Here is a 12412-nt window from a genome sequence, read left to right on the forward strand (position 1 = left end):
AATTTTCAAATTTTCAAATTTTCCATTATCCCTTGCACTAGCATGTGGGGCCCTTGTGCCTTTGATGGAATCCTGTCTTTTATTTTATGGATAAGTCATGTGCTCAGGACCCCTGTGAATAAATAAACAATGAATGCAAGTTTTAAGGAACCTTAAAATGTTTTCACAAATTTTCATCTTCTTCTAACTAGAGAGGCATCTATAAATTTAATGACTGTTTAATGCATTGTGTGAGAAATGATGTAAAATGCATCTTGGTGTTTCAAATTTATACAGGTTTATCTTAGTGTACATGTACATGGTTCGGTAATTTTTCCTGCCTATAAATGCTCTTATCAATATTATGGGTGTCCACTGGCTGCCAAACAATGAGTTTGATCAAGTGGTGGAGATGAGACAAGATGGGACTGCTAATGACTGTCTTGAAGAGAGGAATTAGCAGTTTAACATGCTCTGAAGGCATGTTGTGCAATATGTTGAACTTATTGTTTTGAGTCCATTCCAGTCTTGCAGACTATTATGGTATATTGCATCAACCTTATTGTTTTGAGTCCATCCCGCTCCAGAGCACCAGTACGTATATTGCATTAACCTTATTGTCTTGTGTCCACACCAGTCTTGCATACTGGTGTGATCCATTCTGTTAACTCTGTTTTTTCAGTCAAATTTCAGTCTACGTTGCTGGCATCGTATATTGCATATACCTTGTTGTTTTGAACCCATTCCAGTCTTGTATACTGGTGCCACACATTGCATTAACTTTATCCTTTCCAGTCTTATGCTGGTGGTGGTCAGCAGCAGAAAGGTGTGGCTGGACAAGAAGTTCATTCTATTTACAAGTAAGGTAGAGCCTTGTGAAACAGCAGCCTGAAGAGGGAATTCCCAGGATGCAAGTTACGGTCAAGGGTGAGCCATGTCCTCTTCCAACTCTTAAGTTCTGCCGGAATCCTGCCTAGCTCTGCCAGAATCCCTTCTCATTCTCCCCACTGCTTCCCCTGAGCCTCTTCATCGCTATGGCCTCTTCCAGTTCCCATCACCCCCACCCTCTGGCCCCCCTCCATCCTCCTCCTCCCCCCTGCCCCCAACCCATTGCCACCTAAAATTTGGACTTCCCTCTTCCCCTCTCCTCGATTCTGCTACCAATTGTAACTTCTCCTTCATCCATTGTCCGTGCCCCTGTTGCCCATTGCGCATCTGTTGCTGGCATCCATCACTGGCAATCAGCCATCATCGGCCAATTCTTAGGTCCAGCCACCTCCTTGATATCATCAAATCATCTCTGTCAAAACAATGGAAAGCTCTAGGTACTATGGATACATTCTTGATTGACTTGGGTTGTTTCCTGTTCAACTTTCCCTCCCCTGATTACAAAAATCAAGCTATTGAGGGATTGCCATGGTTCATGGGAAATCCCCTATATTCCTCAAGTCGTGGGAACGTTCCATGCCCCTCCATAGGGTCTACTTCAGATCTATTCCCCTATGGATTAACCTTCCTGGTCTTCCTTTAGAATTCTGGAACCCTGAATGCCTTATTTGAATCGGCTCTATCATTGGGTGCCCTTTTGCGAGATGACCTAAAACCCTCAATATGGAGCGTTTTTCATATGCTCACATATGTGTTGATGTTCTTGTTGCCAAACCACTTCATTCTTCCATCCCCATTGAAGATGAGAATGGTCTTCACTATGACCAAATTATAGCGTATGATTGGGTTCTTACAAGATTGAGAGATGTTTGTCCTTCAACCGTGAAGTTTTCGGTTGCACATCTACCATGAAGTCTCCTGTAGACTTCACCGCTGCAAACCCAGCTTCTCCTCAAGGTGCTCTGCATCCCCTTCCTGATGAGCAAGTGGAGACCCCATCCACTGCCTCTGCGCTGTCTTTGATTGACGCCCTGGAACAAATCACTATTGAAGCTTCTTCTAGCATATCTACCAAGCCTGCTGCAAACATCATAGCGTCAACCCCCATGGTCTACAGACGACAGAAATGACGACCCCCAAAGGATCCCTGATTGCTCCGATGACCTTGTCTGGGTCCGACCTCTCCTCTACCGTTGAGATGCATGTCAAAATTTTGGGTAATTTTCATATGGACCCCCTGAGGTTTGGTCCATGTCATTTTTAGTCCAAATAAATGGACACTTTGCATTTGGCTCCCCTGAGGTATTCAATAAGATCAATTAAGGACAATTTGTAATTTTTATGACCAAAATACCCTAACATCTATTCTACGGTAAGATTTGCATATTTTCTCTCTTTATCTCTTTCATCGTCTCCATCTTCCGTCGGCCTCGTCCCATCTCTGCCTTTTCTTCCTCCTCAACTCCGGCGACAGTTGGATAAAAGCATTTGCGACCACGAAATAGCAGATGGAAAACGTTGCTCTGCAAGTGCTTCACGAGCTGCAACCACTGCACTGAGAGATTTCTCCTTGCAGGCTAAATTCCGGCAAAAAATCAGTCGATACATCAAATTCCACAGCAGCAAAAGCGGTGAAGAGAGCAGAAATCCATCATTAACAATGGTTCAAATTCTAGAAATCATCAAGAAGCCTCAATCTGAGAATCAAAATCTCATCCGGTAATCCAGTCCAGAAGTTGCAGCGTCAACAGAGTCCTGACTTAGTAACGACGACTCGAATTCCAGGAATCGTCAAGAAGCTTGAACTTGAAAATCTCGTCGTCAATATTCCGGCTTGGAGCTTGCAACGTCAACCGAGTCCCGATGTGGTTAGAAACATCGATAAAGTGAAATCGATCCAGGTCTCTTTGATTTCAGATATATACTGGAATTCGATTAACAAATACAGAAAATAAGAAACAAGATATAGATGATGAAACAGGGAGGGTAAGCAAGCAATGCACAAGAAAATAGGTGTTTTTATAGAATTAACAACTACAGAAAAATTGCTGTTTACCCTTACTGTTGATTCTTGTTTCACAATAAGATGTGGTACATAGGATAAGATGTCAGAAAAAACTTCACGAGAAACAAGAATTAACAGGGACAGAGGGGTGAGCAGCAATAAACAAAAAAGAAAAAAATAAAATAAAATAAAAAACTAGAGAAAAGAGACTTACAAGAGATTACGATTCCTACGATCGAAAGGTACAGGTTTGTGGGATTGAATCTGCTTCTTCTTCAGAATGATTTCAGGTAAATTGAAAACGGTTTATGGAATTGAATCTACTTCTTCTTCAAGATGATTTCAGGTAAATTGAAAACGAGTCACTCGAGCAACAAATCCTTCTTCAACCTTTTGGACCCAGTAATTTCTCCTGGAAGATCGTCTTCGTCTTCCATGTTGTCGTCGCCGGATTCTCCAGATTTTCCCTGTCGAGCTAAGAAACAAAGCTCGAAAAGTGCCAACAACGTTTTGAATTATTTTCGACAAAAAAGACGTCTTTGATTCAAGAAGACTCGTTCCATCAATTTTGTATGATGCATACAAGAAAAACTTCAATGGAGATTCGCAAATGCTCTTGCTGAGTCTACTCTATCTGCTAAGAAGACTTCTAAATGGGGAAAAATGGCAGTGGTTGCAGCTCGTGAAGCACTTGCAGAGCGACGTTTTCCATCCGCTAGCTTTCGTGGTTGCAGATGCTTTTATCCAACTGTCGCCGGAGTTGAAGAGGAAAAACGGGAGATGGGGCGAGGCCGGACTGAAGATGAAGAGATGAGAGAGAAAATACGCAAGTAGAATAGATGTGAGGGTATTTTGGTCATAAAAATTACAAATTGTCCTTAATTGATCTTATTGAATACCTCAGGGGAGGCAGATGCAAAGTGTCCATTTATTTGGACTTAAAATGACATGGACCAAACCTCAGGGGGTCCATATGAAAATTACCCCAAAATTTTTGCCTTTTCTCTAGTCGAGATTTTCGTAAGCAGAGCTACTTCCCCTATTGGTGCTGCCTCCTCTGCCCCCTTGTGTCTAGAGATCCTACTTCCTTGCCCTACTTGGATCCTACGCTCTGTGCTTTAATCCCTAACCATGGCTCTTTCACTGTTTTAGCAACTCCATTTGTCCAACCTGCCGTGGCCTTGCAAAAGTCTTTTGTGCCCCTTAGTTTGGTCCCCATCGTAGCTACTGTTGGCTCAGATGTGGCTGTTACCGTTGCCCCACTTTCCTGCTCCTCCGGTTGCTCTACAATCCCATCCCCATGTGATTCCCTCATCGTCCTAGAAATACCTCCTCTACGAGGTATTCAAGGTGGTCCTCTTGGTTCAGGTTTGGTCCAACCCCCCTCATGGTTCGACTCTCCTAGTTGTCCAAACCCTTCAGTTCTCTCCCCTCCCAACCCCTCTTTTAGGCTTATGGGCCCTTTGTTGGGATGCCCATCTATTTCTCTACCCAGGCCATCCCTCCCTTCCTCTTCTATATCCATTAGGCCCATTTCTCCTTATAACCCAACCCCTTGGTCCCCCGCCTATCTAATTGGCCCCATCTCCTCTCTAGATCCTCCCCTCAGCCCTCTAACTTGCCCTTCTCACTAGCCCATGCCCCAATCCCCCCTTCCCCCATCTGGATCCTCTTCTCTTTCCTCTCTCCCTACCTCTCCCTTAGATGCTCCCTCTCTTCATGAGGCCCACCCTTCCATCTTCTTGCCAGTTACCTCCTTCCCCTTCCCCTTCCCCCCATCTAACCTAACCAAGGACACCGCTGTCTCAAGTCCTTTGGCTGACTTTGATCGTGAGGGTTGCAGAAGGAGCAATCGTGCCAATAAAGGGCAGCATCAGTTTGGAGAAGACTTTATTGATGATTTTAAGTCACCGCAAACTAAGAAGAAGAAGAAAAAAGTCGACAAAATAGGCGCTCGTGTGTCTAGTTTGTTTTTCTTTACCCTTAGGTGGTTGCTAGGCTCGATGCCCCTTTAGTTGCTTGATATTGTGCCCTTTGGCTTGCTTGTTTGGGCTTTGTCCCTTGTGCCCTTGTAATTTTTCTCTTTGGTAATGAATTTAACATTCATCCCCCCCCCCCCAACAACAACCAAAAAAAGAAGAAAAAAAGAAGGTAGAGCCTAGTGGAATATTCAGAGCAAACATTTTGACATGGGAGAGATAATGGGAGTACTAGCAAGAAATGGCCTCCCAAGAGTTTATGATGTCTTTGCTACGTATTTTGGTATGCTGGAGGTAGTTTAAGACGTACAGGTCGTGGTTCGAGAAGTTGCCCTTTTTAAATTTTTTTTGTTGTATCTAGGTCAATTTCTCTCTCCCACCCCTAAAAAAAGGGAGTGTTGAGAAGTGGTTTCAACTTGGTGCCAGTTGTTCTCTATGGGATTGTTTTACTTGTTCGTTTGGATAGTTTCTGTCTTCAGTGTTTAGGGTTCACCTTTAGGACTTGCCTGCTGGTTCTTTGAGCAACAGTTTATTAAACATGTTAACTCATGTGAAGCACCAATCATTCTATGGTTTTCACTTGCTACAAATGAGTTTCTCTTGTAGCACGTCTTTTTGTTTAGTTATTTTGTAGGTGAGATCTGTGATCCTGCTGAAAGAAGTAGTTTCTCTTGTAGCATATGCATTCGTTTCAGTTAATTTCTTAGGGAGATTTATGGTAAAATCAGAGTTATGATCCTTGGACTACTACCACTCTGGGTTTGATCTCTAATTGTTTGTCCTTTTCATGAAATCATCATTCATCTACTAGATGTGGCCCCACCTACCTAACCTCTTCTTTCCCTTGATTTCCTGTCTAGAAAACTTCTACTTTAATCATTCTTTGTTGCTCTTAATTTTTCCTGCTGATGAGTTGGTATATTTTGCAGCTACCAAGCGGTTGGGATTAGATTGGATTCTGGTGACCTTGCATATTTGTCCAGTGAGGCAAGGAAGTTCTTCTCTGCAATTGAAAAGGAATTTGAGGTGTCAGGATTTGGAAAGATGACCATTACTGCTAGCAATGATCTCAATGAAGAAACTTTAGATGCTTTGAATAAACAGGTGAACTCTGAAATCGAGAATAGTAGCAAACAAATATATGTTTTCTATTTCATGATGAATGCTATGGAAACTTAAATCTGTTTCTCATTTGCAAATTGTAAACAATCCCAAGATTTGTAACCAATACTAGGTAGAGAGAAGAAGGAAGAGAGATTGAGGGAGAAGAAGAGAGAATTAACTGCAATAGGATTACAAAAAGGAAACTCAAATGTAACTCTTAACACTTACTTGATTAATCCTAAAGGCTTAATAGGAAACTCACTTAGACTAGGACACTAAGGACCATAGACCCAATCCAATAAGGAAACCACGTTAGGGGACTCTACCTATCGTGTTACATCATATTCTCTCATTATCTCTAACACAAATTATTCCCGGAAAGGTGTTCCCTGTAATGTTCTCAGTACTATTTTTCAAACTACATCTAGCTTTGGATATGCTTATATAACTTCCTTTATACTGTCAATCTAAAAGCATAGATATTGAATAGAGTTTTTTACGTGTGGGTCCCTTTAGTAGATCATAAACTAATGTTGGGTCCCCATAATGCAATATATTACGTGTGGGTCCCAAGCAGACTAACACCGTTTGCTGCCGTTAAGTATATTCAAATTTCAAATGTGAAGGGACCAAAGTGCCCCTCAGGTTATTTAATACATTGTGTTAATATATGGTTTTAAAAAGAGATAATTGATCATTAAACGTTAATTATATGGTTAAAAAATTATATATCCAAAAAATGAAAGAAAAAAAAAATATATATATATATATATAATAACACAATGTATTAAATAACATGAGGGGTATTTTGGTCCCTCAATGTTTGAAATTTGAATATACTTAACAGCGACTAACGATGTTAGTTTGGTTAGGACCTACATGTAATATATTGCACTAAGAGGACCCTTAGTTTGTGGTCCACTAAGGGGATCCACACGTAAAATACTCTATTAAATACATCAACCAACAACTATTTAACACCCACCAACAAGACTATTAACTCAAACTTAAAAACTAACTACTACCCAACTCTTAGCAAAGGAAAGCTCCTTTGACAATGGAGTTTCTTATTTCTACGTCATAGACCCTTTTATTGACTTTGAAACACTTCTCAATTTTCATTTCATATTAGACTGGACTTGGGTTTAAGTTTAGCCCATGAAGACTGTAACATGTGGGAATGACTCTTAACTCACTTCAACAATCCTGGCCTGTGAAAACCATGGACTGATTTGGATCATATTTCCAAGCCATTTATCGATCAAACCTCTTGGGTTTTTCTTTCGAGAAGGGTTTGTTTTTCTTTCGAGAATATTGTCTTCAGCCCTAAACAACCTTTGATATAGAGGGTTTCTTTCTCTCCTTTGAAGGGATCTTCTTATTGACACCCCTTAAGGTGTCAGATAATTTGTAAACTTACTTTTTTTGCATTTCTAGTAGTACACTCTCTTTTTCTTTGTTTTCTTTTTTTCAGCGAGAACATATATTGTCATTTCACATATGTCCTCCAAAACTGTATAGACAAGGATAGCTTTCGATAATGAATAACAGAAATAAAATTAAAATTAAAATAATCAGAAAGAACAGAGAACAGAAGGAAGAGATGAAGGAACGAGATTTGTGTGTGTGCCCTCAGTCACTGTCTTGATGGCTTTTTTTTTATAAATTCTGGGATTCAGGAGAAGTCTTCTAATCCCGATAACATAAAGTTTCTTAAACTGATTGCGTATTATGGAAAGAAAATAAAGTAAATAGAAGGCAAATATTGGGCCCATGATGGGATCCTTGTCAACCAAAGATGAACTTAAAGTAGAAAGTGAATTGCAGCATTGTTAACAAAGGATAAATGACTTCCAAATTATCTTGAAGATCTCCTTTTACCCTTGACTTAAAAGAACTCCTGTGAATCAGGTAAAGGGCAATCGAAATAGGGTGTCAAGTTCTAAATGCACCAGTATAGATGTCATTTAGATCGTCTGTTTTTGAATAAATGCTTGTTCTCTGTCGAAGCACATTAAAATAATTATGTACATTTCAGAAAGTGAAGGATTAACTTCTCTTCAAGCTCTTCTTTTCTTCCATGAGCATTTCGCAAACTGAAGTTATTGGTATTTCTCCACAAATGATGTTGGTTGAGAGAACATGAAATTCTGTGTCGTATTCTTCTAATGCAGTTCATCTCACTCTAGGTTAACGGATTCTTTCCAATTTATTTCATTTTATTCCACATTCTATAAAGATTCAGTTTTATTGGTATCGATCCACAAATGATGTTGGTTGAGAGAACATGAAATTCTTTGTCGTATTCTTCTAATGCTGTTCATCTCACTCTAGGTTAACAGATTCGTTCCAATTTCTTTCATTTTATTCCACATTCTATAAAAAATCAGTTAGCCTTTATTTTAAGAAATCTTCTTCAGTGTGACTTTTTTCTGGCAGACTGAAACCTGTGGCCACCATTTCTTTTTCCTAGCTTCATTTCCTTTAGGAACCTGGAGCCCCTAAGCATAAGATTTTCTTTGACGCAGTATATTTTGGTGTAAAATTTTCCATGTTAAATTTACTTTGTGAATGTAGAATTTTATATGGTGAATAGTTTTTCAAGAAAAAAAGAACTTTGGAATGCTTGTCAGCATTCAAATTCTTTGAAGTGAATATTTTCAAGCAAACTTTCATGCCAAAATGAACAAAGCCTTAACTGGAATCGATTTTCCCAATCTCGCTCACTCAATGTAACCTAATAACTACAGAAAACCTTAAATCCTAAAATTTGACCTTTTATGCTAAACCAAACTTTGATTTACTGAAACCCAATCTGTACAGTTTTTAATAACAAACACACACATGCCACAATTCAGTTTTTTGCAGAAAGGTCGACTCCTAAATTGGTCTGACGCTTAATACTATGCTGTTCATTTAATCACATCCTCTGTAATAGATCTGCTTCAATTCCTGATAAAAATGGTGTTCTTATCAGTTCAAAATCTATTTTAGAATTTCTATGGTAAAAATTCTCATTGAGAATGTTGAAGTTTGAACCATGAGAAATTTTTATTGTCTAGGAACCCATATAGTAGGGCTTGGTTGGATTTGGAAGCTCGAACATCCAAGTTCAGCTGTTGAGGCCCGAGATAAAAATTACTTCGAACCAAAGGCTGAATCCAGGAGAGTTAGAGGTGTTTCTCAGATCCCTAATTATAATGCTGCACATTTGAGATTTCAGATTTTCCCAATCCATTTCTGAACTAAACCCCAGTTAAAAATTTTAAATCTCCTCTTGCATGATCTTTTTGTTTGAAGTCTGTTTTTTTCAGAGTTACGTAGCTGCACGGAAGCTTTTATGCTTCTATATGTGATTAATGTTTAGTATGGTATTTTCACCCCAAAAGAATAAATAACTAATTGAAAATTTAAATTGAGTATGATATTATGGTATGCAACTAGACATTTTTTGGACAAATTGCCATAATGGAGAAAGAGGACTTCCAGTTGCTGTATATTCATTCGGTGCATTAATGTTTGGATGACTTCTTCTCTTCACAGGGACATGAGGTTGATGCATTTGGAATAGGTACCTATCTCGTTACATGCTATGCTCAAGCAGCTCTAGGTTGTGTTTTCAAGTTGGTTGAGATAAATAATCAACCTCGCATAAAACTTTCTGAAGACGTATCAAAGGTTTGACAAGGATGTCTAACAGTCTCAAACTCTCATTAGCATTTCTGTCCGAGCTCCCTGGTGTTTATTATTATTTTTTTCTAGGTCTCGATACCATGCAAGAAAAGGTGTTATAGGTTGTATGGGAAAGAAGGCTATCCCTTGGTGGACATAATGACAGGGGAAAATGAACCACCTCCGAAGGTATTGTATCAGCTCATCATCTTATGATTATTTTCCAGTAATGTGGAGAATTTTTTGTTTCAAAAAGATGTTTAAGCTTCTCTTCCATAACCATGTGATTCCTGATGGAAAGTGTGTACATGTGATGAGTTATGGATTCTTTTTTTCTTTTGAACTCGTACCAATGACTTTGCTGATTATTTTGTCATTTTGACTCATTTGTGCTAGTGTGCTACCCTCACAATGCCTAAGATTTTTCTTCTGCTGGACTTGTACCAACTCATGGACTTCACTGATTATTTTGGCATTTTGACTCCATTGTGCTTCCTTAAAAAACACTCATTTGCTCAGATACCAAAGATACTTTGGACAATACGCTTGTAACCTCTACTAGCTAATTAAAGACTGTCAAAGCTGATGATGGGAACTGTGCGTCTCCGTCAACCTCTGTGGTTTTAATTTTGAAGTAAACAGGCGTTTTAAACAAATGTCAAGTTCCTACCATAAGAAGAGAAGGATCATATTTGGTTAGTCCAGTCTTCTGGAGGATGGGATCCATCTCAAAGAGAAAGTTGTGCTTCTGTTTGGATCCAAAGAGCGAATGCTGGCTTACGTTGCCTACTTGTTCTTAGTGCTCTATTTTATAAGAAAAGAGGCTATACAAAATGTTGCAGCATTTTTCACTGCAAGTGATTGAATACTTATGACGTACTGATACTGGACTCTTGCTTACCCATCACATTGACTCTGGTAGAGAGAATACAGACTGAACCGGAGATTACCAGAATTAATATCCCCATATAACTAGATGTTGAGGACTATTTTTTTCTTTCATTGAAAATCTTCTATTCTGTTAGGGATTTAGTCATTGTATTTCTATGAGAGCTGTTTTGGAAATTGATGCTGTTTGACTGTCTTATCACTAAACAGTGGTAGCTGCATTCTCCCAAATTGTCTTATTGATTGTATTTTTTCATTTGAGTCATGGTATGAAGTATTGTCATCTTTTACTTTATGTTCAACATGCAGGCAGCAGAACGGATTCTATGTCGTCACCCTTTTATTGAATCTAAGAGAGCGTATGTAGTGCCACAGCATGTTGAGGAACTGCTTCGTTGCTACTGGCCTGGAGATTCAGGTGTGTTGTTGTTAAGCTGTTAATTGTTTCCCATTATATATTCAGAAATTTAAACTATTTAATTATGATGGCTTTGTATGAATTATTTTACAGACATAACATAAGAAAGGATTTTAGTCGGCTTTTGGGCTATCTTTTGAGAACCCTTGCCATGACCGTCATACTAAATTGGAAAGGATAACCTCCCCTTTTTTTTGAGAACATTCTGGATTTCTTTGGGAGAGAAGGATGACTTCCAAAGGTTAATTGGCTGCTCTAATTCAAAAACTGGTTTTGGCTGGCCTAAACTAGAAAATTATGAAAACAAAATCGAAGTAGGAGTGTATCATCCTGCAGATAGTCAAGGACAATCTTTTTAATTTCACCTTCATAACCCATATATTGGGCTTTTGTTTCCAAAGAAATTACATCTGAATCATGCACTCTTTTATCAATCAATTCAAAAGAAAGCAGGGTCATTCCCTGATTAACCCACTGAATAAAAGGACAAGAGTGATTGTGATATAGTCTAGATACCAATGACAGTTTTGGACCTGTGCATAAATGGAAAAGATGGAACTTTGTTGTTCCACAAATCTATGCCTGTTAAACTGTCTAGACAGTGTAATTTTCGTCTATTGAAAGTTTGAAACTGTTTGAGCTTTAAATCGATATTATATTTATAATGAATTTTTCTAACGGTGTTTAAATATATACTCTTGATGTTAAAGAAAATAATGTTTGATCATGTACCGTTCTATCTGTGATATCCTGAGAATCATCATGCCTGGCAATGTGGACCCCTTTTTTTGTGGTTACTTTTGTTTTATGGGGGATGTTGTTGGGAGGGAGGGCTAGGCTACATTACAAGTTACAACATTGAAAGTTGGCATTTTCTGCTTGAAAGGTAAAGCAAGAGAAGAGTTACCTTCTCTTACGGAGATAAGAAAGCGTTGCATGCAACAGCTTGAGAAGATGCGACCTGATCACATGAGGCGATTGAACCCAACACCTTACAAGGTTCTGCAGATTTCCATTTTTTTTTTATGATATAAGCATTCTCTTCAAGCCCTTTGTTTTCTTTTTTGTACAGGGAATTAACCTTTTGTTCTGTGCAGGTGAGTGTAAGTGCAAAGTTATACGATTTCATTCATTTCCTTTGGCTCAACGAAGCACCTGTTGGCGAGTTGGAGTGAAGATGAACAATAGAGTAATACAAGTATCATTGCCATGTGAGAAGCAAAAGACTTTAGTGATCTTCCTGAAAGAGTTTGTACTACAAATAATAATGTTTTCAATTTCTGCCCTTGAACAAACAACTGAGTATAGCAAGTAATTAATAAAATCAATTAATTGTTCATTCAATTTTCGTGCCCCTCTTAATTTTCTCATCCAGGGAGAGGATGGTATCTTCTATGTTGATGGGCCAGACCCTTTATTTCAATCAAAATTAGACCATTTATAAACCATGATGCAAATAGTGAGCAATTTACCCCTGAG

The 12412-nt window shown here is 38.8% G+C and overlaps 1 protein-coding gene across 2 annotated transcripts in view; it reads left to right on the top strand.

The window, feature by feature from the left end:
• LOC149016294 (nicotinate phosphoribosyltransferase 2-like) overlaps positions 1–12388 on the top strand; it is a 36163-nt gene extending 23775 nt beyond the window's left edge. For both annotated transcript variants that reach the window (XM_089157447.1, XM_089157448.1), the window contains 6 exons: positions 5781–5955; positions 9499–9633; positions 9718–9816; positions 10825–10933; positions 11820–11932; positions 12031–12388. In XM_089157447.1, the coding sequence (XP_089013573.1) occupies positions 5781–5955; positions 9499–9633; positions 9718–9816; positions 10825–10933; positions 11820–11932; positions 12031–12108 (709 nt within the window). In that variant the 3' untranslated portion in view covers positions 12109–12388. The remainder of the gene's footprint in view (positions 1–5780; positions 5956–9498; positions 9634–9717; positions 9817–10824; positions 10934–11819; positions 11933–12030) is intronic.
• The last annotated feature ends 24 nt before the right edge of the window (positions 12389–12412 follow it).

This window comes from Hakea prostrata, chromosome 5 (assembly GCF_041222555.1).
Source record: "Hakea prostrata isolate BN-2017 chromosome 5, UWA_Hpros_2, whole genome shotgun sequence".
In the NCBI taxonomy this organism is placed as follows: Eukaryota; Viridiplantae; Streptophyta; class Magnoliopsida; order Proteales; family Proteaceae; genus Hakea; species Hakea prostrata.